The sequence below is a fragment of the Carettochelys insculpta genome, chromosome 16 (genome assembly GCF_033958435.1).
Source record: "Carettochelys insculpta isolate YL-2023 chromosome 16, ASM3395843v1, whole genome shotgun sequence".
In the NCBI taxonomy this organism is placed as follows: domain Eukaryota; kingdom Metazoa; phylum Chordata; order Testudines; family Carettochelyidae; genus Carettochelys; species Carettochelys insculpta.
The window spans coordinates 32,710,872-32,736,748 of NC_134152.1; the positions used below are offsets into that span (position 1 = coordinate 32,710,872).

General features: G+C 64.0%; 1 protein-coding gene across 2 annotated transcripts in view; it reads right to left on the reverse strand.

Annotated features, from left to right (window-relative positions):
* Positions 1 to 25,877, reverse strand: part of SREBF1 (sterol regulatory element binding transcription factor 1) — a 28,293-nt gene continuing 2,416 nt past the window's right edge. Inside the window, exons 2-19 of one of the 2 annotated variants that reach the window (XM_075010254.1) lie at positions 16,308 to 16,715; positions 15,413 to 15,582; positions 15,168 to 15,308; positions 14,362 to 14,580; positions 13,878 to 13,992; positions 12,178 to 12,368; positions 10,614 to 10,818; positions 10,156 to 10,325; positions 9,254 to 9,515; positions 8,640 to 8,806; positions 8,126 to 8,294; positions 7,506 to 7,614; positions 6,887 to 6,996; positions 6,497 to 6,629; positions 6,087 to 6,240; positions 5,331 to 5,516; positions 5,050 to 5,161; positions 1 to 4,477 (exon numbers count right to left, since the gene is read on the reverse strand). In XM_075010254.1, the coding sequence (XP_074866355.1) occupies positions 4,254 to 4,477; positions 5,050 to 5,161; positions 5,331 to 5,516; positions 6,087 to 6,240; positions 6,497 to 6,629; positions 6,887 to 6,996; positions 7,506 to 7,614; positions 8,126 to 8,294; positions 8,640 to 8,806; positions 9,254 to 9,515; positions 10,156 to 10,325; positions 10,614 to 10,818; positions 12,178 to 12,368; positions 13,878 to 13,992; positions 14,362 to 14,580; positions 15,168 to 15,308; positions 15,413 to 15,582; positions 16,308 to 16,715 (3,245 nt within the window). In that variant the 3' untranslated portion in view covers positions 1 to 4,253. Of the gene's footprint in view, positions 4,513 to 5,049; positions 5,162 to 5,330; positions 5,517 to 6,086; positions 6,241 to 6,496; positions 6,630 to 6,886; positions 6,997 to 7,505; positions 7,615 to 8,125; positions 8,295 to 8,639; positions 8,807 to 9,253; positions 9,516 to 10,155; positions 10,326 to 10,613; positions 10,819 to 12,177; positions 12,369 to 13,877; positions 13,993 to 14,361; positions 14,581 to 15,167; positions 15,309 to 15,412; positions 15,583 to 16,307; positions 16,716 to 25,877 lie in introns of both variants that reach the window. The other variant, XM_075010255.1, reaches the window with a different exon arrangement.

Here is a 25,877-nt window from a genome sequence, read left to right on the forward strand (position 1 = left end):
TCTGCCAGGCCTTTTGCTTGCAGCACTGGGGCTCCCTGACTGCCCCCCCCCCGCCCCCGTAGCTGGAAGTGTTTCGTTCTAGGACGGGCCCCCTCTGCACACACGGTAACGTGAGCAACTACAGGTCTGCTCTTTCATTTTCCTCTCCTCCGTGGCTGCCCTTCAGGGGCACAGCCCATAGCAGCTCAGCCAACACCCTCAGTGACGCCGATAGCCTTTCTCCAGGCGGGACGCGTGCAGATTTTGCTCAGCACAGCAATTGTCTGGTGCCCTGGTACTGTGCCGCTTGCCATCCGTCCAGTGAGCCAAAGCTCCCTGGCCACCTCCCAGCCTCGACTGCTGGGTTCTCCTCCTGGGGCCTTGTCAACCCCCTCAAAAGCCCAGCCTGGCTACGGCCTCTGCCCATCTCCGCTGGTCACCCTTGGTTTGGTCCACTGCAGTTCAGCGTCAGCTTCGTGCGTCTTCCTGACACTGCGTGGCTCTGGTGGCCCCCAGGGCTCTCTCGTGCCACCGCCGCCAGCCGTCTGCCCCGAGGCAGGCACACACAGCTGCTGCCCTCCACTCACTGCCACAGCCGTGACCCCGGCGCCGCCCTGCCTGCTACATCCAGAGCCTGCTGCTGCCCGCTGCATGGCCTAATGGGGGGTGGGGGGGGCAGGCAGGATCAGGCCTTCACTAGCAGCTCCAGCCTTGTTCACACCTGAGCCCCAGTCTGTCCCCTGCACCCCCCCCCCCCAGCCTGTGGCTGCATCGCTGCCCCCAGCATCTCCCAGCCACTGAGCTTCCCGCTTGGACCCCTGCCCAGCCCCAGCTGCTGGGCTGACAGCACAGCCCCGAGCAGGCCACTAGCCCTGGAGTGGGGGAGGGGGTTCTGAACAACCTCTGGGGACCGTGACAGCCCCACGTGCGGCTCACGTGCTGAGGGCTGCCATGAGCTAGGGGCCCCCCCACACAGGAGGCCATGCTGCAAGCTCCAGTCCCCCCGCCCCGCGCCTGACTCTGCTGCACATCGCCCGGGCGGGCAGGAGGGGGCTAACTGGGAGCAGGGTTGCTCTCCAGGCCCCCATCCTGCGCTCATGCCTGCGCCTCAGGCCATGATGCTGCCAGTGTGTGCCCGGGTGCATGTGCGTATACACACACACACACACACACAAAACCCAACACACTTACCAACACACTTGTACACGTCCACACACACACGTGTACACAAGCTTGTGCACACAATGCACGTGCACACACACAAAACCCAACACACTTGTGTGTGTGCACACAAATGCTCACACGTGCAAAAGCTGGTGCACACACAATGCACGTGCATGCACACACAAAAGCACACACTCGTGCGCGTGTGTACACAAACACGCGCGCGCGGGCATGAAGTGACCCAGAGCAAGGCGCCAAGTGGGGGGCAGTCTGAGCAGAGCTGCCACCTCCCCCCCTCCCCCGGGGCACTAAGTGCCCCAGCAGAGCCCCAGGTGTTCACAGGCATGGGGGGGCGGGTCCCTGCTGTGCTTGGTGGCCCCATTGGCCCAGGTGCAGCACAGACACAGGTCGTGCCTCCAGGGTGGGAGGGACACAAGCCAGCAGCCCACCCCCCGGCCAAGCTGACGCCTGAGCCTGGGCCCAGTGTCATAGCCTTGCTGCCCCCCAGATGGGCGCTGGGGCAGACTCCTGGCTCCGCTGGCCTGTGGGTTATGTGCCCTCTCCCCAGCTTGCCCCCACGGGGGGGGCTGGCCCAGCCAGGCTCCCTGCCCTGCCCATGGCGCTGTGGCCCTTGGGGAGTGGCAGGGAGCCCCTGCCCTGCCCTGCCCTGGCCCTGGCGCCTGCCCATGGGGCGGGGGGGGGGTGGTGGTGTCAGCCCCACGCTGCAGTGGGAGCCAATGCCAAGGCTGCCAGCCCAGCCCTGCCCTGTGCGGCTCCACACTCGGCCAGATGCACCTGCGCCCGCAGTGATGCACACCCCGCCCACCCCTGGGGCGCGGTGGGCAACCTGGCTGGGCCCTTTTACCCCTGCCCGCCCCCTGCCCAACAGAGACCCAGCCCCGAACCTGCCCTTGGCCCCAGCCACCCTAAACAGCTCACACGAGGTGGCTGCCACCGTGTCCTGGGGCAGGACCCCACCAGCTAACCAAGTCCTGCCCAGCTGTGCCCGCTGCCCCCCGAGCAGTGCCGAGGTCCCGGCAGGAACCGGGCCCTTCTGGCTGGCTAGCTGCCCCCGCAGATGCCTGGTGGTGGCAGGGGGCTCAGCCCCTGTGCTCCCCTCTGCCATCAGAGCTGTGCCCCAGCCCAGGCAGGAGCTGTGCCACAGCCAGCCCCAGCCTCGTTACCCCCCACTGTGAATAACCTGGCACCACCCTGACACAGCACACGTCCCTCCTGGCCTTACACAGGGGAACAGGCCCCGGGAGGGGGAGGTTGTGCCCACTGGCCTCCAACCAGCTGGATCAGCCCATGGTGCCTCTACTTACCCTCAGCTCTTTACCCCACCCCTAAAACTAATCAGCTCCTCTAGGCCCTCCCCGCACCCTCTGCCCGCCCAGGCCAGAGGCACGCAGGGCCCAGCGTGATGGATGCCAGGCCAGGCTGTGCTGCAGCGACACAGTGCAGAACCAGCTACGAACCTGCCTGGAATTCTGCCAAGAGGTGGGGGCAGAGATGGGGCCCCCCTATGTCTGCAACCCTAGGGACCATGTCGGCAACCAACAGCAGGGAACCAACCCTTGCTACCCCCCTGCTCCAGTGCCGAGTAACTCAGTCCTGTGCTGGCAAGAGCAGGGCCTGGGCCGCCTCCTGCCGGATCCACACCACCGCCCCTTCCAGGAGAGGCCTGGGCAGGTGCGCCTTGGGCCCAGGTTGCATCACCAGAGGCAGGGAGCAGCACCCAGGCCCCCTGGAGCTCTGCAGCTGGCCCCTCCTCACCCTTGCTTATTGCACGCTCAGCGGATGGCTGGGATGAAACACGCTGGACCCGGCGGGCGAGGCAGAGATACCACCGCCCCCCCCGGCGTGGGCCAGGCCAGGCCAGGCTGCAAACTGCACCATCCCATGTTGCAGTGGTAGGCCCAGCCCCGCTTCCCCCAGGACCCAGCGCCGGCACAGCTATAAATAAGCAGCTTTAATCGTCTGTACAAAACTCTCCAGCTATGAAAATAACCTTTAACAAGCAAAGGCAAAGGGGGCAGGCAGGAGGCACAATACAACGCTGCAAACCCTGGGCCGTGGCCGCCGCCCACCCGCTTGCCGCAGGAGCGCAGGGCTGGCCCTGGCCTGCTCCCGGGGCCTGTCGCTTCCAGCCCAGCCCGCACCAGACCAATCCCCCACCGAATATTGGGAGAACCTTCTGAAAACACAAGCCAAGCCCGCGGTCATCACTCTGCCCCCCGGTTGCCCAGGGCTCCCCCCCTCAGCCCAGGCCCAGCAGCAGTACTGTGCGCAGCTGGGCCAGGCGCCGACGGAGGGAGTCGGAGGCCTTGCATGGGGGACTCTATGGAGCTGGGAGGTGGCGCAGGGGCAGCAGAGCAAACGGGTTGGAGGCCAGGAAGAAGGCTGGAGAAGTGGGTCGATACTGCTGTACCCAGCAGGTGCCACGAGAGGTCCCCGGGGCCCACTCTGCAGGGCAGGGAGGGAGGCTGTGGCACAGCAGGGAGGACAGCAGGGCAGAGAGATGGTGCTGCACGGCAAGCGCAGGAGATTAGCATGCCCAGGCCTGGGCCAACCTGCAGATCTTAAGATCATAACAAGGAAGGGACTCGGCTGTGCCCAGGGTCAGCGCTCAGCTGCGTGCACAGAGCCTGGACCACAGGGCACCTGGCGCCCCACGTGTCCTGGAAGTGTGCTTCTAGCTGGGGCCAGGCTCGACCCTGTGTGCAGGGGAGGGAAGGGCCCCCAGGCAGGGACCCCACGCACCTGCCCCGGCCCCTACGCAGCCCCTGGAACACACTTCTCACCCGCAACGTCCCCAGGGCGACGCTCGGCCTGTAACCCTGCTCTGCAGCCAGCAGCCCCCAGGCTAGGGAAGGGTGTTACGCCCACGGGGAAACTGAGGCACACACGGGTGATTTGTCCAGGATCAGAGAAGAGTCAGGAATTGAACCCAGGAGTCCTGGCCCCCGGCAGTAACAACCAAGGCTCCTGCCAGTAAAACAAGGCGACACATTGGCCATGACACAGCAGCGGGAACGGGGCAGCTGAGGCTGGGCAGTTATTACCGGCTCAGCCCCCTCCCCCTGGTCCCCGGCTGTCCGGCCCCGGCGTTATCCGGTGGTGACTGTGGTGCCGCTGCCCAGTCTGATGATCATCTGCTGGCAGTCGTGAAGCGTCCGTTTGTCGCCCAGCTTCTCCAGGGTGCGGGCGGCCTCGACCAGCATGCCCACGCGCTGGCCCGGCGCCGAGAGGAAGCCCGGCGGCAGGTAGCAGCAGGCCAGCAGGAGGGCCTCGGCGTGTTCCCGCAGCGTGGGGTGGCTCTCTGGCTCTGCGGCTGCGAGAGCAAACAGCCAGCTGGGTCAGCGCTGCCTGCCAGCACAGACAGACAGACAGACAGACAGACAGACAGACGGTGGCAGGGCCTGGGCCGGTTCTTTGCAGGATTGCAGCCCATCCTGCCCACTGGCGGGGAGGGACAACAGCCATGCCAGTTCTAGGCTGGTGGCCGCATGCCGCGGATCTCATTGAGCCTCCCACAGTTGTGTTCCAAGCTGGGGTGAACTGGGCCGCTCTGCTGCCACGGGCAAGGGCTCCCGGAATCAGACGACTCGGGCGTGGAGCCCTCGGCCCCTCTCGCCGGTCTCATCCGTGCACTTCGTGTCACGAGCTGCTGCCGGGGCTCAGCCTCTCTCGTAAGGGGCGGCCATTCTGACCCTTGGCTGGCACTGGTTGGCAGGGCCCCCGAGGAGGCCCGGGACAGACAGGACCATGGGGGCTGTGTCCTCCCCTCAGGGCCCACACCCCAGCCCCTGCTAACTCAGCAGAGCCCCACCGACGGGAGGGTGTGGGGGAATCAGAAGTCAGTCTGGGCTCCCTTCCTTCTGCACCCCCAGGCCGCCCCCTCACCTCCTTTGCTGCTCGGGGCCCCTCTCCGGCGCAGGCTGCGGTCCAGCAGCTGGTGGGTCCTGGTGGGGCTGGCTCTGGCCATCAGTCTAGCCGTAGCTTCATGCAGGAAAACCTGTGGACCAAACCCACGGCCCGTCAGCCCCCAGGCTCTTCATGCGCAGAGCCTCACCTGCCCGCCTCAGAGCATGAGGGGAAGCGAAGAGGCAGACAGGCAAAGAGATGAAATTCCTCAACCACCTCGCCGGCCTCTCGCAACCCCTGCCTCGGACTCCGGGGCTCACCCTGCGCATGGCTGGCCGGAAGGTCTGGGCCAGGCGCCGCAGGCTGCTCAGGTCCTGCTGGAAGCCCCGCAGCTCCAAGGCCGAGGCCTGGTAGACGCAGCTCAGCTGCTGGCTCACGGTCATCTGCTGCTGCCACAGGTTGGTGCGGGTCACCAGGAGGAGGTCACACAGGAGGAGCTGAACCGCCTGGGCCGGGGGAAGACGCAAAAGTGAGAGAGACGGACGGACAGACGCTGGGGGTGGACGAAGCCTGCCGTGGACAGCTGCCACTCCGAGCACGCTGAAGGGAGCCCTCCCCTGCCTTCCCCCTGCCCACCCTGTAGGCTGCACACCCGGGTTCCACCTTCCCAAGTGGTGCCCACGGTGGCTCTGGTGCTAGCGGCAGCGAGGGAATTCAGGCTTCAGGCTGCAGGCGGGTGCTGGGAGTTGGCCCATCCGGGCTGCACTGCAGGGGCATTGCACACCTGTTCTCACACATGCAATGCAACTACAATGCACCCCGGCTGCAGCCACCGCACTGTGACGTCCCTGCCAGCGGCGGCTCCGGCGTGCCAGGCCCCAGGGCCAGTGGGAGGCCCGGCCCCACGCCCGGCTCCCTGGAGCGCTGCGTGCTTCGCCCCAGAGGTAGCTGCATGTCCGTGGATTCGGTGCATGCCGAGGAGAGTCCAGTCACACGGCTGAGACCGGCCAGGGATCACGCACGGCTGCTGGCCCAGGCCCACCCGCTGAGACCACCGGGAACCGCCGGAGACTCACCTTGTCAAGGGTGCCGCTGGCAGAGGAGCTGAGTCCCAGGCTGTCCCGCAGGTAGCCACTGGCTTTCTCACACTGGCTCAGGCTGCTGTCCTGCTTCCCCAGCAGGGCCCGCACAGCCTTGAAGGAATGCAGCGCAGCCCTGGGCAGGGGCCTCCTGGGTGAGCAGAGGGGGAGGGGGTCATCATGTGCCCCCCGCTGGGGTCTCCCCAGGTCCAATAACCACCCCCTGACCCGGCTCCCTGGGATGGAATCCCCCCCCACCCCCATTTTTGGAGATCATCTGACTGCCCAGCTGATCACATGACTGTCATGCCCCGCCCACCGAAATCCCTGGTGCATTGTCCCAAGGGGGTGTCATTCCCACCCCAGCAGTGGGACCCCCCCCCCGCCCGATCCCAGCAGACACTCACTCCGACCCCTGCAGGCCCTTCGGCATGGTCTCCACCAGGGGGTACAGCCGCTCAGCCGCCTCGTCGTCCCCCTGCAGCCAGTGAATCGCCACGGCGATGAAGGAGGCCCACCACCTGGCAACGGGGTCGCTGCCTGCCAACGGGGGATACGGTGGGAGAGGTGGCATCAGCCAACTGAGACTGGCGAGGAACAGAGGCTCATCTGTCCCTCCCCACCACCCCCCAGCGGCCTTGCCTTGCACAGCACCAACCCCAGAACCACCTCAGCATGGACACCCCAACACTCCCTTGCAGACCCCAGTAGCAGCTGAGCCCCACCTCTTGACGCAGGCCCCAAGCTCCTCTCCCCTGCCTCCCCGCCCCATCTGCACCGGTCAGCAATGGCCTCACCTGCACCAGCTGGCATGCCAGAGCTGATGGAGAAAGTGCTCTGAGGGGCGTCGGCGGCGTCTGAGCACCCGTTGAGCAGCTGCAAGTACTCCAGGGCATCGGAGAACTCCCTGGGGCCGAGGAGGAGAGGGGCAGTGAGGGAGGGCTGCCCAGAGAGCGAACCGGCTAGGGTCCCCACCGGGGTTCCCAATAAGCCGAGCGTGTGGGCGACCAGCCAGCAGAGATTCAGGTTCTGGCCAGCTGATTAGCAGAGCAGCCACCCACAGCCGGCAGGCTGGGATGCTGGTCTTGGTGCACATCCCCAGTGCTGGTGGCACACAGTAAAATTTATTCCACTCATGGATGGAAAAAAATTAGAGGGACCACTGGTCTCCACCCACTCCCCAGGAACAGGGGGTGCGGTGGGCACCAGCTGGGCCCCTGTGGGAGGACAGGGAAGCACTGGCTCACCCCAACAGGGCCAAGGGGCTCAGAGACATCGTGAGGAGGGGCCAATCGGTAACTCTCAGGGGGGTGATTGGGCTGCACCCCTGCAGGACAGGGACGGGGCAGTCGCGGCAGGGTGCTGCAGGCTGGCAGGCTGGATGCATCCCTGCCCTGTCCCCCTACTGGTACTTACCCCTCTGAGCGGGCAGCCGGTGGGCTGGGCTCCGGCATGGCCACGCAGCACAGAGCTCTCTCCAGCAGGTGCTCACGGAACAGCTGGGTCACCTGAGCCAGGGGGTCCACTGGGAAACCCCAAGAGAGGGCTGTCAGTTGGGTGGGGGGGATCAGAGAAGTGACCCACACCTCTAACACCCCTTACACCCCCCGGGGGCCTATGACCAGAGCGTCCTCCCTGCGGGGAGGAGCCAGCTCAAGAGCTCTGTACCCACCATGGACAGTGGAGGCCCAACGCTGTGTGTGCAGATGCCAGCACCCTCACCAGGCACAGAGCTGGCACGGGGGGGTCCCGGCACTGTGACAGTCAAGGGCTGGAGCCTGGCAGGGTGCCCAGCAACCCTAAGGCCAAGGGCCAGGCAGGCAAGCACTTGCGTTAGGTGGAGTGATAGCGACAAAGGCCACAGTGTTCCTGCCCCATGGGTGAGGGGCAGCAGGGGGCTGCGGGTGAACCCAGAGCAGGTGAGGCCCGAGGGGCACAGGGGACGTGGGCACAGGCCTGGTCTGCTTCTAACTGAGGCACGGCCCGCCCCAGGCAGAGACAGAGCTGGGCAGTGAGACAGGGGAAGGGGGTTATACCTGGGTTGCCGGCGGAGCTGTAGATGCTGTCCCTCGGGGTGCCCTTCACAGACCAGTCTCCCTGGACGAAGAAGCGGTGACCCACAGGGTGGCACAGCCACTGCATGGCCGGGGGCACGGTGCCGCTGTGTGAGAGGGACACCTGCCGGGCGCTGCACAGGAAGGGACGCTGCGGGGGCAGAGATGGGGATAAAGCCAGGCTGCACGGCCCTGGGCGCAGCCAGGCAGGCTGGGCAGAGAGCCATGGCTAGAGCTGGCATCCAGGGCAATACCAATCTATGTGGTCCTAGCGCGGATCCCAAGCTGTATGGGCTCCTGGCAGAGGGTGCTAGGCTGTGTAGGCCCCAGCAGCCCCAAACAGGAAGGCTCCTGACTGTGGGGAATGCTGTCTGTAGCCTCTCCTCGAGGAGCAGCCCAGGGGTGGACCTGGGTTTGGTGTCTGCAATCTGGGAGGGTGGGGCCTGGAGGAGACCCGCCTCCCCTGATCCAAGCCCCACCCCTGAGCCACACTCACAGCCAGGAAATGGATGCACCGGGGAAGGCTGGTCTTCACGCGCAGTGCTGCGGCCACGTAGATCTTGGCCAGTATCGCCACAGAGACAGTGTCGCCGGCGCACTCGGCCAGGTTGACGGCACTCAGTGCCATATTGATGCCAGAGAGGTGGCCCCCGGCATGCTTCCCTGTGGGCGGGGAGATGGGGGACATCAGCCTGGCACTGAGGGGCGCTCCTGCCTCCCCAGGCCCCCGTGCTCAGTCCTGCTGAGGGCCACGGCCCCTCAGGCTTCCTGGCTCCCCACAGGGCCTGCCCATAGGAAGGGGCAAAGGGGGCAACTGCCCCAGGGCCTGGAGATACAAAAGGGCCTGGAGCCCGGGCTGCCAATCACTGTCGGAGTGCCAGGGCATCACTGAGAGCTGGCTGCCCCCAGCCCCGCCCCTTCAGTCTGAAGCCACGCCCCTTCCAAGTGGCGCAGCGCAGGGTCCTCCCTGCCTTGCCCAGGGCGTGGCAAGGTGACTGGGCCCCCTGCCAAGGGGCCTCCAACCCTATATCCAGCCCGCATGGAGGACCTGACCCCTCGGGCCCAGCCCCCCCCCAGTCACGGCCCCCAGGAGGCCACAGGTGCCCCCACCTGTCATGTGCAGCTGGTGCAGCTTGTGGTAGACCAGGGCGGCGTCACGGGCGCTCTTGCGCACGTCGGCCTTCAGCTCGCGGTCCCGCCGGAAGCCGCCCGCCCGCCCAGCCAGCCAGCGCCCCACCCAGAGGCGCTGCAGCAGGTGGCGGATGAGGTTCCACATGAGGCTGCAGGTCAGGTCGAAGTTGGAGGTGGGGAGCGGGCGGCCCAGGGCCTTCAGGGCTGTCCACAGGTGCTGAGAGGCCTGGGCAAAGTCCCCCTGCCAAGGCAGAGAGGGTGCAGGGCGTCAGCACGCAGGCAGCAGAGTCCTGCACCTGAGCAGCCGGCCTCTGCCACGGCAGGGCTCGGCCAGGGAAGCTGGGAGCCAGCAATGGAAGGGCTGTGCTAAGTAGGTGGGGCTCTGCCTGGCAGGAATTGGGGGCGGGGCTTTGCCAGATGAGCAGGAAGGGGTGGGACTTTTCCTGGTAGGAATTGGGGGCGGAGCTTTGCCAGACAAGCAGGAAGGGCAGGGCTCTGCCTGGCAGAAATTGGGGGCGGGGCTTTGCCAGATGAGCAGGAAGGGGCGGGGCTCTGCCTGGCAGGAATTGGGGGCAGGGCTTTGCCAGATGAGCAGGAAGGGGCGGGGCTTTGCCTGGCTGTAATTGGGGGTGGGGCTTTGCCTGGTGGGCAGGGAGGGGCGGAGCTTTGTCTGGCAAGAAGAAGGGGATGTGCCAGATGGGCAGGGCAGGTGAGGGCAGAGCTTGGCTGCCAGGAGCTGGGTGCCCAGCGAGCAGGAAGGCGAAATCCATCGAGGGTCATCTCCGGGCAGATGCACAAGGCTCCGGACTGGGACCTGCCCGGAGCCAACGGGAGCGTGGGGCCCCTTTCCCAGGGCACAGCCAGCCGGCGCTGCTCCTTACCCGGCCCAGGTCCAGGTCCGCCTGCTTGCGGTGCCTCCAGAAGAGGACAGAGGACTCCGAGTAGGGGCGGGTGACTGGCTCGCCGTAGATGAAGAGCCGAACAAAGGCTCCCAGCACCACCAGCAGGTTGAGCAGCCAGAAGATCAGGGTGGGCCAGCTTGAGGCCTCGTCTGCGCAGGGGGTGCAGAGAGAGGGAGGGCAGGGATGGTGTTAGCCCCGCCCACCGTCCACAAGCTCCAGCCCCACTGGTGCCCCCAAGTGCCCCCCACGCTACAGACCAGCATCACCGAGCAGGAAGCGTCACAGCCCACACACAGGGACCCCCCCCCACCCCACTGGCTGTTCCTCTCAGCACCCTGGCCTAATCCTGTTCACCCCAGTGCCCTGCCACCCTCCGACCCTGATCACCCCACGGTAGCACTGAACCCCCTGACCTCCGCGCTGGTACCAGCACTTACCGATGGACTCGGGCTGGCCCATTATGCTCCTGCCGGGGCTAGAGGAGCCCCTGCTCTCCGGGGCACCCTCGGGGCTGGTGCCCCTCAGCAAGGAGGCCAGGGGGTTGAAGGAGAGGCAGAGGAAGACGAAGGCGCAGAGTGCCATGCGCGAGCGATCCAGCATTCCCAGGCTGCCGCCGGGCAGCCACTGCGGTTCCTCTTTCCCCTGAAAGCCGAGCGCAGAGGCAGGCGTGAGTCCTTGCGGCCGGCGGCGGGTCTGCTCCAGCCGCGCCTGAGGGGCAAGGCTCAGCGGGTGCGCCAGGACGGCCGGGGGCAGGGGCCAGGTGGGCAAGGAGGGGAACAACCCCCGTTACAGGCCAGTCATCGCTATGGGTCTGTAACGCAGGCCGTGGGGTCTGAGATGATGTGGCGCTGCTGGGGCTGCGGGTTCATCTCGGAAGATGCCAGGGAGAGCAGAGGCGTGAGCACGGCACGTGTGGGCTACGTCTACACGAGAAGCGTACATCGAAATAGGCTATTTCGATGAATAACGTCTACACGTCCTCCAGGGCTGGCAACGTCGACGTTCAACATCGACGTTGCGCAGCACCACATCGAAATAGGCGCTGTGAGGGAACGTCTACACGCCAAAGTAGCACACATCGAAATAAGGGTGCCAGGCACAGCTGCAGACAGGGTCACAGGGCGGACTCAACAGCAAGCCGCTCCCTTAAAGGGCCCCTCCCAGACACACTTGCACTAACCACCACAAGATCCGCAGAGCCGACAACTGGTTGCAGACCCTGTGCATGCAGCATGGATCCCCAGCTGCCGCAGCAGCAGCCAGAAGCCCTGGGCTAAGGGCTGCTGCACACAGTGACCATAGAGCCCCGCAGGGGCTGGAGAGAGAGCGTCTCTCAACCCCTCAGCTGATGGCCGCCATGGCGGACCCCGCAATTTCGATGTTGCGGGACGCGCAACGACTACACGGTCCCTACTTCGACGTTCAACTTCGAAGTAGGGCGCTATTCCCATCCCCTCATGGGGTTAGCGGCTTCGACGTCTCACCGCTTAACGTCGATGTTAACATCAAAATAGCGCCCGACGCTTGTAGCTGTGACGGGCGCTATTTCAAAGTTAGTGCCGCTACTTCGAAGTAGCGTGCACGTGTAGACACGGCTGTGGCTAGGCAGGGCTCCTTTCCTAGCTCTGCACCGGACTTGTCACGTCGGCGCTCCGTGCCTCGGTTTCCCCTTTGAGAGCTGCCACGTCCCCACCTTGCTGGGCTGACAGAAGCAGTGCAGGGCTGGGAAGGGGAAAGGCACTCAGGCAGAACTGGGGGAGGTGGGATCTGCCCCAAACACCCTGGCAACGGCCTGGAGCCAGAAGCCTTCACCACATTCGCTCGCTGGGTAATGGGCCAGGCCCAGAGACTGTCCCAAGACAGCCTGGCGAGGTCCTGCCCCGGGTCAGGTGCCTGACCCCACCGCCCCTGGCTCTGCAGGGTCCCCTGCCAGCCCCTGGCTCCAGGCTGTGGTCTCACCAGAGCCATCTCCTGTCCGCCCCACCGCCCCCCGGCACAGACCTTGGTCTCCTCGCCCAGCGGGCTGTCAGGCTCCGAGTCGCTGCTGCCGCTCAGCAAGAGCAGGCTGCTGTGGGAGGGGGAGCCCACGTCCGAGGGCGGCGGAGTCAGCATGTCCATCATCTCCGGCTTTGCCTCCTCCATGGGCACGTCCGGCTTCCCGCCACACGTGGCCACCAGGTCCTTCAGGGACTCTGGAAGCAGAGAAGAGGCTGCTGCTTACAGCTCCCCTGGGCGGCTGGGCCAGCCCCGGGCTTTGGGGGCGGGTGCCACTCTGCACTAGGCCAGGGCTGCTGGGGCGCTCCTCGCCCTGAGCTGGGCACCCCAGCACCCCACGCGCCACTGGGGTGAGTGAGGTCAGCTCCTTGTTCTCCAAGAGCCTGTGTCCCTCCACGGCCTGTCCCACAGCCACTCTGCCCAGCCCGCCCCACAGTGACCCCCGCCCCATAGCGTCCTCCGACAACCGCTCTGCCCAGCCCGCCCCACAGCACCCTCCCACAACCACTCTGCCCAGCCCGCCCCACAGTGACCCCCGCCCCATAGCGTCCTCCCACAACCGCTCTGCCCAGCCCGCCCCACAGCACCCTCCCACAACCACTCTGCCCAGCCCGCCCCACAGTGACCCCCGCCCCATAGCGCCCTCCCACAACCACTCTGCCCAGCCCGCCCCACAGTGACCCCCGCCCCATAGCGTCCTCCCACAACCGCTCTGCCCAGCCCGCCCCATAGCGCCCTCCCACAACCACTCTGCCCAGCCCGCCCCACAGTGACCCCCGCCCCATAGCGTCCTCCCACAACCGCTCTGCCCAGCCCGCCCCATAGCGCCCTCCCACAACCACTCTGCCCAGCCCGCCCCACAGTGACCCCCGCCCCATAGCGTCCTCCCACAACCACTCTGCCCAGCCCGCCCCATAGCGCCCTCCCACAACCACTCTGCCCAGCCCGCCCCACAGTGACCCCCGCCCCATAGCGCCCTCCCACAACCACTCTGCCCAGCCCGCCCCACAGCGCCATCCCACAACCACTCTGCCCAGCCCGCCCCACAGCACCCTCCCACAACCACTCTGCCCAGCCCACCCCACAGTGACCCCTGCCCCATAACCTCCTCCCACAACCACTCTGCCCAGCCCGCCCCACAGCACCCTCCCACAACCACTCTGCCCAGCCCGCCCCACAGCACCATCCCACAACCACTCTGCCCAGCCCGCCCCATAGCGCCATCCCACAACCACTCTGCCCAGCCCACCCCACAGTGACCCCTGCCCCATAACCTCCTCCCACAACCACTCTGCCCAGCCTGCCCCACAGTGCCTCCCGCCCCATAGCATCCTCCCACAGCTCCTGTGACCAGCCTGCCCCACAGTGCCCCCTGCCCCCTAGTGCCCTCCCACAACCACTCTGCCCAGCCCGACCCACAGTGCCCCCATACCATAGCACCCTCCCACAGCTCCTGTGCCCAGCCCGCCCCACAGTGCCCGCCACTGCCCCTCTTTTCTACAGTGCCACCATATGCTCCATATGCCCTGCCCCTTGACACCTCCCACCTGCTGCTGCAGCTCTGAGTCTCTGCCAGGGGCTGAGGCCCAGCAAACTCACTTCACTTGTGGCCTAACTTGGGTTCTACTCCCAAGTCCCTTACGGGGCCATAAGTGTCTCCAAACCCTCCCGCCACACCCCAGCCGGGAGAGCCACCCGCCACTCACTGTTCTTCTGGGCGGCCGTCCTCAGGGCCAGGTTCTCCTGCTTCAGCTTCTGGTTGCTCTGCCGCAGGAAGCGGATGCAGTCGATGGCCTTCCTCAGAATGGCCGACTTGTTCAGCTGCCCAAGACAGAGACGTGCCCTTTCAAGCAGGGCCCCCGCCCCACACCCGCCCTCTGGCTGCAGCCCGCCCCGGGGGAGGTCTGGATTGGCCCCCGGCAGAGCTGCCCCAGCCCTGCCAACCGCTGCCGGGTGCCACGACCCTGAGGCCAAGCCCGTGTCATGGTGGCCCCAGAATGCAATATAGCTGCCAGAGGTGGACCAGGCAGGGGTAGGGCTATGGTCCCTCAGCCCCCTCCCTACCGCCCCCCTCCACCACCTGGAGGGAGGGGAAGCCCCAGCAATTGTGCCCTGGGACAGACGCCCGCACCCAGATGCAGCAGGAGCCATGGGGGTCCCTGGCTGCAGTCCCCACAGCTGCCGGCGTACCTTGGCCTCCGAGCCCACCACCAGGTCCTTGAGCTCCACGATGCGGTCGTTGATGGAGGAGCGGTAGCGTTTCTCGATGGCGTTGTGCGCCGTCCGCTTCTCACCTTTGTTCTGCACCAGGGCCAGCTTCCCGCTGCCCGCCAGACGGTTAATGGGCAGCTTCTCAGCATCCACCACCAGCGGCACCGTGGCCAGGATGGCGCCTCCGCTCACCAGCGCCTGCGGGAGAGCCGGGGGTTGGAACCGGCACAAGCTAAAGTCCACTCAGCCGCCCCATGGCCAGGGACAGGGATGAGGGTCTCTGCCTATGCCAGGCAGCTGCCCCGCCACACTCCGGACCCACAGCAGCTATTCCAGACCTAGGCTCCACTCCCAGCCCAGCTCGGCTGCTGCCCCTGACCCATTCACAGCCCCAGATAACCACCACTGCCCCCTGTTCTGCTGGGCCACAGCTCCCCTCTCCCTGCCCAGTTATTCTCTGCAGCTTTGATGGGCTGAGCCCATGCTGGCCTCCAGGGAAGGTCCCCACCTCCGGCTGCAGCTGAGATGCATTGGCAGGGGATGTGCCCTGGGCCGTGCCCTGCAGCCTTGTCAGCCCCCAAGCCTGGCTCCCGGCACCAAGGGAGGGGACGGCAGGAAGAGAGGTTGGAGGTAAAGGCCCAGCCCTGGAGTTAGGAGCCCCAGGTCTGTCCCCAGCTCGTCCTGACTGGCTGTGAGCCCCGGCCGAAGGCCAAGCGGCGATCCAGCCTGGAGCCCCAGGCTCGTGGGCAGACCCACACAGAGGGATCCCGCAGGGTTTCACCCACCGGGACCTGCAGCGGTGAGGACGAGACGGCCGCCGTGGTGGCCAGCGAGGTGTGGGTGGGGGTCTTCACCCCGGAGAAGTCTGTCTTCACAGCTGTCAGGAACAGGGACTCGGCCTTGATGAAGTGGGGCTGCAGCAGGAGCTGTGGGGCAGGCAGACCATTAGCGCTAGAGCCCCGCAGCCCAGCTCGGGGGCAGCAGCGCCCGGCTCTCCCACTGCCTGGCCACGCTCCTGGCCCCAGCTTACCGGCACTTGCTGGATCGGGGAGGCGACGGCCTGCGGGGGGCAGGTGGTGGGCGCAGCCAGCAGCTGCTGGGGTGAGACGTTCTGCACTGGAGCCGGGAGGGCGGCGGGCAGGATCTGCGGAGCGGAGGGAGGGCAGCTGGGCGGGGACCGGGCAGCCCCTGAGGGCTGCACTATTGAGGGCAGGAAGGAGAGCGAGTTGGACACAGCACAGGGCCCCCCCCCAGAGCGGGGCCTTGCCCCCCACCGCCAGGCAGACCAGGGCTCAGCTCGTCCACACCCGAGAACGTCCGTCACCCCTCAGCCCCTCCTTCTGCTGGGGCACCAGCCCGCTTATCGCACCCCCTCGAAAACAAGCCACACTGCCTTCCCCTCTCCCCATCACACAGACACTCCCCCCCCGGCCGGGACCTCCCCCGGGGCCTCCTTTCTGGTACTTGGCTTGCGCTGCAGGCCGCCCCTGCGGTAGCAGAACTGACAATATTATAGGCCCTACGTAAACACTAGCTCCACCCCACCCTCCCCCGCCAAAACAAACAGAACCACAACCCAGGGCTTAGCGAGCAAGTGGTGGTTTGATTTTTCAATTCAAGTTCTGGAGACCCAAACCCCCCCCCCGCACCCACCCACCCACGGCAGAAAAAAACCTGAGGTGAAAAAAACAAAATGGAAGTCTATATTACTTGACAATGGCCTTTAAATTAACCCCTTAACGGCACTCGCGATCAGCCTGCATGGGGCACAGCGCATCCTCTATAGGAGCTGATCCTACACCAGGGCTGCCAACAGCCAACAGCCCTTCTAGGGCCAGTTCTGCGTCCCACTGGAGCTGGGGGAGGGGGGAAGCTCCCTGGGACCCATCCCACCCCAGGGATGCTCCCTTCCTCCCGAGCCTCACCAGTGAAGCCGTGCGGATTCTGGTAGCCCACGGCCTGGGGCGTGAACTGTCCTTGCGACGCTGGGGTGAAGCTCTGGGCGGGCATTGCCCCCGGCTGAGGCTGGGGCTGGCTGGCGGACAGGCCCAGGGGCTCCTCCTTGATGCTCGACGGAGACGCCTTCTGGCCCGGCCCAGCCATCAGTTGGGGCGGTGGCGAAATGCTCTGCAGCAGCCCAGGCGCCTGGTATGTGCTCACCGGCGTGGACGGGGGCAGCTGGCTGGGCCCCAGGTAGCTGTCGAATGGGCCGGGCGTGGGCGGCAGCCCCCCAGCTGTGCTGGCCTCTGGCAGGGGGGTGGCAGGCGCGCCGAACGGAGAGTCAAACACGCTAGAGAACTCATTGTCCTGGCTGTTGATCAGCTGGAGCATGTCTGGAAAACAGCGCAAGCCGGCCCGGCAGTGAGAGGGGCCCCGAGTGCTGAACCGCACCCCAATACAGGGCTTGCTGGCTGGCAGGGAGGGGGCTCAGCACCCTGCACAGCAAGGACTGGCCCCACTGCAGCCACGCCCCCCCCGGTGTTCCTACGCGCCCAGCGGGAGAGATGCTGGTGCAGCCCTGGGAACCCGGCAAAGCCGGACCCAGAACCAGGCTGGCTCCCCGCCTCTACCCCACCATGTCACGTGGCCAGCTGGGCACACACATGGCTTGGCGATGGGCCGAACAGGGCAGCCAGGGACACGCAGCCCCCATGGGCCACCCCTGGCCTCTGGCATTTTTGCTTTAAAGCTCCCTCCATCCCAGCCTGCCTCCCGGGTCCCAGCCACCAGTGCTCAGTGGGGCCAGCCAAGGAGGCTGTGCACGCGGGGGCCAGCTGCCCGGGTCCCCCGATCACACGCCCCCAGCTGCAAGCATCGGTGCCACACACAGGGCTGCAGGGGCACTTCGGTGGGGGGTAAACTGCCAGCTCAGCACAGCAGGCTGGACCAAAAGCCCTCAGCCCCACTGGGTCCAGCCCAGGCACCAGAGCCCTGTACAAAGCACCCCACAGGGCACGCCCGGCCCCAGGGAGTTGGGTACCACGCTTGGCCGGTGGGTGTGAAAACTGCATCTGCCAGCAGGGGGAGCCCAAAGCCCATCGGCCAAGGGGAGACAGGTCTGAAATTCCACCCCGTCTCTTACCATGCCCAGAGGGCCCGATCCTGCAGCCCTTCCTCCAGTAGGCTCTCCCCCGACTTCCCAGGGGCCTGGGCCCAGACTCTTTCCCCTTGGAGCTGCTGGGGAACTCGCAGGGGGACACTCAGGGGGAAGAGCAAGAACATGAGGGGCAGCCCCCTAGGGTGGGCCAGAGCAGGGGCTGCAGGGCTCTTGCCAGGGCAGGCTGCAGGTGGGGAAGGGCACATACCCCCCGTGAAGTGGGAGGTTGGGCCTGGGGGTACCCATGCCGAGAGACAGAGCCCTGCTGGCCAGCCCTGCGGAGCGTACTGAGCAAATGGTCCACGCCGGGGGAAGAAAAGAAGCAGGATAATGGCCCCGGCCCATGGTACAGAGGGGAAACTGAGGCATGGGGCACTTCATGGCCTTGGCCAAGATGCCAGGGAGTCTACGGCAAGGCAAGGGCTTGACCCTCAGGTCACCTGCATGCCAGGCCGGCAGCCAGCAGCCTCCTGCTCCTGTTGACAGGGAAGGACCCCTCCAGTTTGCAGCCAGCGCTACTCTCTGCTACCTGCAGCTCCAGCTGGGGATCGCTTCAGGCACCCAGGGGCTTTTGTCACCAACACAAAAGCCCAACCCCCACCCAGCTCTTTCCTGCCCTCCACCCTGGGGCTGCTCAGGGCCCTCTCCGTTAATGCCCTGGTTGTAAATTCAGCTGCAATCCAGTGTCCTTACGACACCAGTGCTTGAGCAAATCACTCGGGGCCAGGCCCAACCTGCAAACAGGCCGGGGACCTGCAGGCAGCAGGAGGGGGACCTGGGTTGGAGCCATGTCAGTCCTGGGGAAGGAAACATACACCCAAGACACACAGTGGAAGAGATGTCTCCAGTCAGCTGTGCCCAGCCCGTTATTTATTGTTATCCCCTTCTGGCTGCTCTAGTTTTCTCTGCTCCACTGAGCCTGATGTCCTGGTTGCTGCAGGGGCCGGGATCAGGACCAGTGCTCCCAGCAAGCTGAGCACTTGGACAGCTACCCAGGAGAGATTCAGGTGCTGCCCAGCGGATTAGCAGAGCGCCCGCAGCTGTTCACAGCTGGCAGTGTGTGTTTCTACTGGTGGTGCGCATCTGCTTTTGCCACAATGCACATAACAACATTTATTCCGCAGGTGAACGGAAGCTGTTAGAGGGAAACAGTGGCGGCCACCCAGGAGAGATTCAGATGCTGCCCAGCTGATTAGCAGAGGGCCCACAGGCAGCTGCATACTGCTGTGATGCGCATCCACACATGCCTTGGTGGACATAAAATCTGCTCCACACATGGAGAGAGAGAAAATCGAGGGAACATTGATCAGGACCCACAGAGCGAGCTCTGGCTCCAGAAGCAACCTGCAGCCTGAAAGCAGCTGTAACTGTCTTGTCCATACACCCCCGGGGCTGCTCGGACAAAGCAGGGGACAGGGTAAACCCAGCTCCCGGGGCTCATGCTCATTTGCCTTTGCAGCATTTCCCACCAGCCATCATCTCAGGAAGGGGGCGGGGGGAACATGGCTGCTCCATCAGCAAGCCCAGCTACCGGGTGAGAAAGGCACAGAACCCCAGGAATGCTAATCCAGGTGCAGGAAGAACGGGCTCTGAGCATCCGGCTGACCTGCTTTCAAGCAAGCTGTGTGCTTGCCCCAGATCCTGGGAGCCGCCTCCTCCATCTAGCCAAGGCTGCCAGGATCTGGGGTAAGCCCACAGCTCTCCTACCTATGCCTGGGGCTGGAATCTGCTCTGCTGGTGAGCAGAGCTGGTCCTTGAACCAGCTGTGCAGACATCATCGCAGCCAGTGGGGACAGCAGCAAGCTGCAGCCAGCGAGGCAGGGCAGAGTCTCTGGTGGCATCGGCTCACCTTGGATGGCTGCACTCCCATGCAGCAGGAGCTGCTGGTTTTTTCCACCCAGTTTTACAAGCGTGGCACAGGTGGCCTATCTAGATCAGAGAGAACCCAGGAGCCCTTCGAAGCCCAAGGTTTTGCTGCAATCAGCACCAGCCATTTATAACGCGGTGTACTGCCCTGGTGCCTTCTCTGCCAACTCCAGCCAAAGTGATCCTTCCAGCTCAGCCACCCACTAGGTCGGGATCATTGTTTTCATCCAGTGGGTGGGAAAACTGAGGCACCGAGCGGTTTGAGGAGGCGACTCCAAAGCTGCCAAGGCACGTCGGACTCACAGCCCTGCTCACTGGGTCGGGAGTCTTAATTCTAACTCCCCTGGTCAGCTTTGAAAATCTCAGCCTGCTTTTCGTCGCTGAGCTGGGGAGCTCACTTTGGGGCCTGACTTAGAAAACAGCTGCGCACCTCCAGCCCTTGTTGAGGCTGACGGGTGCTTGGAAACCCAGGACCCCGGGTTCCTAAACGGGGTTCTCAAAAACAGAGACCCACTGAAAACGCTGCCTCAGGTAACCTGCCCAGGTTCATTCACCAGGTCTGCAAAAGGCAGAAGTCCTGGGTCCCAGGCCCCTGCTCTGACCCCTACCATGAGAGCACTGCTCACATCTCCCTGCCGCAAAGAAAAGCCGTGTGTGCAATCAAGCCAGGGTTGTGACCCTGCATCAGAGCCTAGCACTGCTGGGGTGACACCTGCACCTGCAGGGATCACACCTAGGCACGTATTAAATGCTGCCCAGCTGATTAGCAGGCAAAATACCTGGGCAGGTAATAAAGGGCCACTCTCGGTCTGCGTGCTGGTCCAGAGGAGCATTACACAGTCATCACACAACACACCGTGTGCCTGGCCAGGAAACACACAGTAGGGGGCCTGGTCCATCTGAGATCACCTAGTGCACTTATAACACAATACCCCACCACCAGCACACATACACACAATGGAGGTTGCAGTCTATTTCTGATGTGATTTTTACTGCGGGTTCAGGGCACCAAATCTTGCTGTAATTCAGGGGCGTTGTGTGGAGCATTTCCAGGCAGTCAAAGAGCTGATGGGAAGCTGCCCACCCCGACACCCCAAAAAATGTTTCTTTGGCTTTATAGGGAAGCTGTAAATCTCCTTTTGCAAACAGAGCAAGTGGGGCTCAGAAGCAGGTGACGGGGTGCGGGGGGGGGGTGCGGATCGGAGGCTGCTGGACCACAGGGATGGAGAGAGGAAAGGGACAGACCTGGGCAAAATGGATGGAAAAGTCCCAGTGCGAGTGGATCCTGCAGGAGGCAGGCCACAGGCTGTCACCTGTTACTGGCAAGTAGATCAAAACTGCCGCTCTCACTCATTCACTCACCCCCACGCAATCACGCGGCGCTCCTTCCCCCCAAGGCAGCTTTCAAAGGTGCAGGGCCAGGCTGGAGGGGCTCTGGAGTCCTGCCAGACTCTGCACATGGCTTCCGGCCAGCGATGGCTTGCACCCCCAGAAGGGGTCCCCGGCTCTCCAGTGCCACCCGCAGGCTCCCGACCTGCCAGGGCTGCAGTCAATGGAGCCAAGTGGGGGAAGATTTCAGTCTGTCCCAGCCCCAGACAGAGGTGCCCCTCCTGCTGCTGGCTGGGGGGGTGTTCACCCCTGGCCCCCGCCTCAGGGTCCGCACAAGGTGGGTGCACCTTGGAAGGTAATGTGTGCAGGGAAGGGGGGATACCTTCGAAAGTGCACTCCATCCTGCCGTGGCCAGGGACCAGCCTGGCGCCCGCGGGGCCCACGAGCCCAGAGCAGCTGGAGGCAGAAGGGTGGCACAAGACTGGGTGATTATTTGAAACCCGGGTGCCTCCCGCCCGCCCCGTCCCGCCTCCCTGGTGCGGCTGGAATTGTGACTCATGGCTCTCGCATGAGGTGATTCTGCTCCACCAATTGGCGCCCGCCTGCCAGGCCTCGCTATGAGGCCCTGCCAACCACCCCCAGACAGCCCGGGCCTCGGCACAGCCGGCGAGGTGCACGGCCCGGGGTTACTCCAGGCCGTTCGCCCTGCCGCTGCCAGCCGGGGTTACTCTCGGTCGTTCCCCGTTAACCCCTTGGGAGTCAGGCGCTTTGGAAGGCCGCTGCCCTGCAGTGTCTGGCTTCTCGCCTCCCGGCTCACACAGCTGCAGCCCTGCTCCCTTAGCCGGGCAGGGGCCAGGCCCTTGGCTCTGGCATCCCAGCCCGGGGCTCAGGCAGGAAGCTGGCAGTGCGGCGAGCAGGATCTGGCTGCTCAGGCTGCCCCGGCCTCCCTGCCCCACAGCCTTTCCAGTAGCTATTTGCCAATCTGCTGCATCTCAGCACAGGGGAAGGGGACACAGCCCTGCCCCAGGGCCCCAAGCAGAACTCCCTTTGGGCCACCCTGGCTGGGGCCTAGTTGGGGGCGGGGGCAGGGAACCAGCGTGAATGTGAAGCAAAATACTCCTCAGTCGAAAACCCAGCACCAGGCGCCCAGCGCTGGCTGGGCTGAGTCTGCGTCTGGCTACACCGGAGTGGGGACGGGCAGAGCACACATAAACCCCTGGAAAACAAGGCCCATGGAGCCAGCTCCTCCCATCGCCACCCAGCCAAGCTGCCGAATACCCGGCCTGCCTCTCAGCCCCACTCCCCCCGGTGCCAGCACGCACCACCCTCTGGGCTGCTGGCACCACCGGCAAGGCTACAGCTCGCAGCCCTGTGCTCCAAGGCAGCAGGGCCGATTGAGGGTTTTGGGGCACAGCCCTCAGCTACCCGGCAGTCAGCCCAGGTGAGCCACAGGGTCCCATCTGGCCTCAAAGTCAAGCCAACGATCTGTTCTGGAGCCATCCCCCAGCCCTCAGACACCCTAGCAGCCTGCTCTAGGGGCGGCCGCCGTGCATGTATCTGTACAGCACCTAGCGCAGCTGGGTCCTGGGCTCTGCAAAGGCAACGATAATAAAGACTAACAATGCGGCCCTGAAACCGTCCCCGTGTGGCCCTCCCACTTCGACCAGCAGCACCTTAAACACCGGGACTGCGCAGGAGGGACAATCCCAGCCCCCTCGAGACCGAGGGCAGCAGAACCACTCAGCAGAGATGGAGCAGGTTTGCTAGCTCAGCATCCCAGGCCAGGGCCCGTGGAGCTCTTCCTGGCAGCCTGCAGCCTGCTAGCTGGCCCCCTGCCGACCCCTTCTACTCGCTCCCAGCTGCTGAACAGCATTACAATTAGTTCCAGGTGCGTCCCAGGCTCCCCTGATGTTGCCTTTCCAAGTCAGCGAGCCACAGGGATGGCGCAGGGACACAAGTGGGTTGTGGAAGGCGCAGCCAGGAGACCGTGCATCAGACAGGAAGGGCCATGAAACGGTCCCCGTTTAGGTCTGTGCCATGCTACAGACATCGGAGGAACCCTGGATGGGTGCCACATGCTGGGGCCTGTGCAGGATGGTTTAACAGGACAGGATCCTGAGCTGATCGGCGTAACTGGATACACCTCCTTCCTTGGAGCTCCGGTGTCACACCCTGCAAATTCCCTGGTTAGCAGGAGAGCTGCAGCCTCTCAAGGGGCTTCCTGAGGGTCACACCCAGCCCTCCATTCCAGCTGGGAGGAGGGGCTTTCCTTGCTGTCCATGGGCACCCCCCATGCAGCGAGGACAGTGAATAGGACAGGAGAGCTGAAGTCACCCCGGCTGGGGTGCGGAGGGGGAGGACAGTTGGCTGCACAAGAGAGAAGTTCTTTATTGTTGCATTTGTGCAAGGAAAACACGATCCAGAGGGGCCGGGAGAATGTAGCTGGACTCCTCTGAAGGTTCCCACAGCGCCTCATTTCTTCCCACCAACTATCACACTGCTCTGCCTGGGGTCCTGGGAAAATCAGCCCAACATCAATCACGCAGCAGGCAGCACCCCTTAGCGGGGGCACTCTGAGAGGAGGAGGGGTAATGGGCGTGGATGGCAAAAGAGCCTAGTTCTGACACATCAGCTCTCCCCTTCCTCACTCCCCCAGCCCTCCCCACTCCCCACCAAAGCACATCATCCCAGCCAGTCCTGAAACGGCAGCATGGGAAGTGGCATCACACCTGGCATCCACGGAGCTATCTATAAGCGGGCGCAGCATCCTCCCAAGCAGCACCAAAATGCAGCCACCTCTGGGGCAAAACGTGGCAGACTAACTGCACACAGCCACGCTGGAACAACAGTTTAGGACAGGGTGTAAAGTACGCTGCAACCAACTGAAATGGAAGGGGAGAGGAATTTTCCACGCAGAAACAGGGATCCAGTCCCTTGCCAGGGAGTGAAAGAACAATGACTTCCTGGGCAACCGAGGTTTGCATCAGAATTGACACCCTGCTGGGAATGCAGCCACGTTTTGGGCCTGAAGATAACGGCAACAGCCGAGTAGGATTTCCACAACAGGGCCAGCCCTTTGCCCTGGGACAAAGTCCGTGTTTGAAGCACCACTGATCTTCAGTAACCTCCTGCGTTCCCCAGGCAGCAGGAAGGCATGCTTGCTTTTGCAAGCAGTTGTCCCTCTCTTGCCTGAAACAGCTCTGGGCCTGGTGCCCACCTTGGTAAATACCAGGATGTCAGCTTGACACAAGGGGAGAGGGAGCCCTGGTCCACCTGTCACTCCCCCGGGGGAAAGAGCCGCCCCCAAAGCTCACAGGTGCCTGTCTGAGGTTCGCTGTCCCCAGCTCCTAATAATTCCCTGTGCTGGAAGAGGCTGCTCATGACCCCATCCTTCCTCTGGGAGTGAGGTCGCTGCCTGGTCCGTGGCAGAGATTTCCACACATGCTGAGCGTCTGCGTCTCCTACAGCGTCCAGGGGAATGCTGGGGGAGCTCAGCTCCGCTGAAAATCAGGCCCTGGGCACTTTTCCCAGCGCAGGTCTCGGGGGCGTAACCATGAGTGGCAGCGACTAGCCCACAAGGCCAGGCTCCTGAGCCCAGCCTCACTGTGCCGTGCTGCCTGGAAAGAGCAGCCCACTCCTCTTACCGTCCCAGTCCTGAGTCCTGCGGTTGCACAGGTGGCCAGAGCCCTGGCCTGCTGCAACTTGCCCTGTGCAAGCCCCAGGCTCTCCACACCCGCAGCAAGGCTCCCCTAACACCAGTGGGGCCGGTTGGTCGGCACTGTACCCAGCCTGTGCCCACAACAGACGAACTGCCGGGATTACTCACTGCTTGGAGGAACCACACCAGGCCACCTCAGAGCTCCGAAAAGACCTCTGAGTGGCTCTGCTGGAGCATGGGGAGAACCCCTGTGGCAGGCTGGCTGGGGAGGAGACGCAGGAAAACAACAGGCATTGTGACCCAGGATGCTGCAGGATGGGATGTCAGATGTGCTGCCAGCAGCTTGCCCGGGCAGAAACAACCCCAGCAGGCTGTGTGCAGAGCCGAGGGGCTCTCCTAAGGATGAGGGAGCCAATCCTGGGGAGAACAGAGCCTCTTGGGACTCCCCAGGTAGGACATGGCGGGTTTTCTGCTTCCCTGAATGCCACCTAAGTGATGTGCCTTATCCCGAATCAAAGGCTAGCCCCTTGGGCAGGGGCTGCCTTTCAGTGCATGGGAATGCAAGTATTCAGGGAGGTGGCGCTGGTGGTGTGCACACAGGAGGTTATACAAAAGTGCCCCTTGCGTACGTGACAAGGCACTGACAGCCTGGAGCGAGAAGGGATGATCCTCCGAGCAGCCCCTGACATTCCCCAGTTCAGCCAGAGGGGCGAGGGGGGTCTTCAGATGTTTGGAATGTTAGAGGTCACCCGCTAAGCGCCTGGGCTGATGCCACGGAGCAGGAGTTTCGCCAGACGTTTCAATGGGAGCAGGAGCAGGGAGCTGACAGGGACCTATCTGCTGTGTTCAGGGAAAGCACTCGACCAAGCCTTTCCAAAAAGGTCAGCACAAGGCACCATCAGCTTGGCCCCCTTGGACTCAGCACCGGGGTAAGAGGCTGCCCTGGTGAGCAGCTTGCAAACTCAGGGCTACACTGAGCGCAAACCTGCTCTGCCATTAGCAGCAGCCACATGCGAGTCCACAACCAACGAGCCCATGCAAGCTCAAGACGTCATTGTTGGACACGACCGACTACCTACACATGCGCCAAACTTCTGACTACATGGCAGGGGAGGGGAGACCCTGGAGTGCTCATTGAAGGGCAGGTTTTACTGTCTAATAAAATCAGTTAACCGGAGGTGGGCTCGGACAACAAATCGCAGACCCAAAGCTCCCTTTGCTTTCAGCTCCACAGCCTGGGCCTCAGGTATGTGCAATACAGAGACCATATAACAGAATTGCCTTTCACTAATCTTCGCCAGGGTAGTCAGTGTAAAAAAGCGAAAGGATTGCATCACAAAGCCGTCACATTAACGGCCCCTCCCCTCTCCCCAGAAGGCCGGCAGCAGGAGTTAATACAGCCAGAGCAAACTTTAAAATGCCACGTGACAGACAGACAGACAGACAGACACTCAGAAAACCTTCTTTCCTGCTATTCCACCCATGCTAAAGGAAACCCCAATGTATTGCTCATTGTCGCTCCATCAGACCACATAAACTAATAGC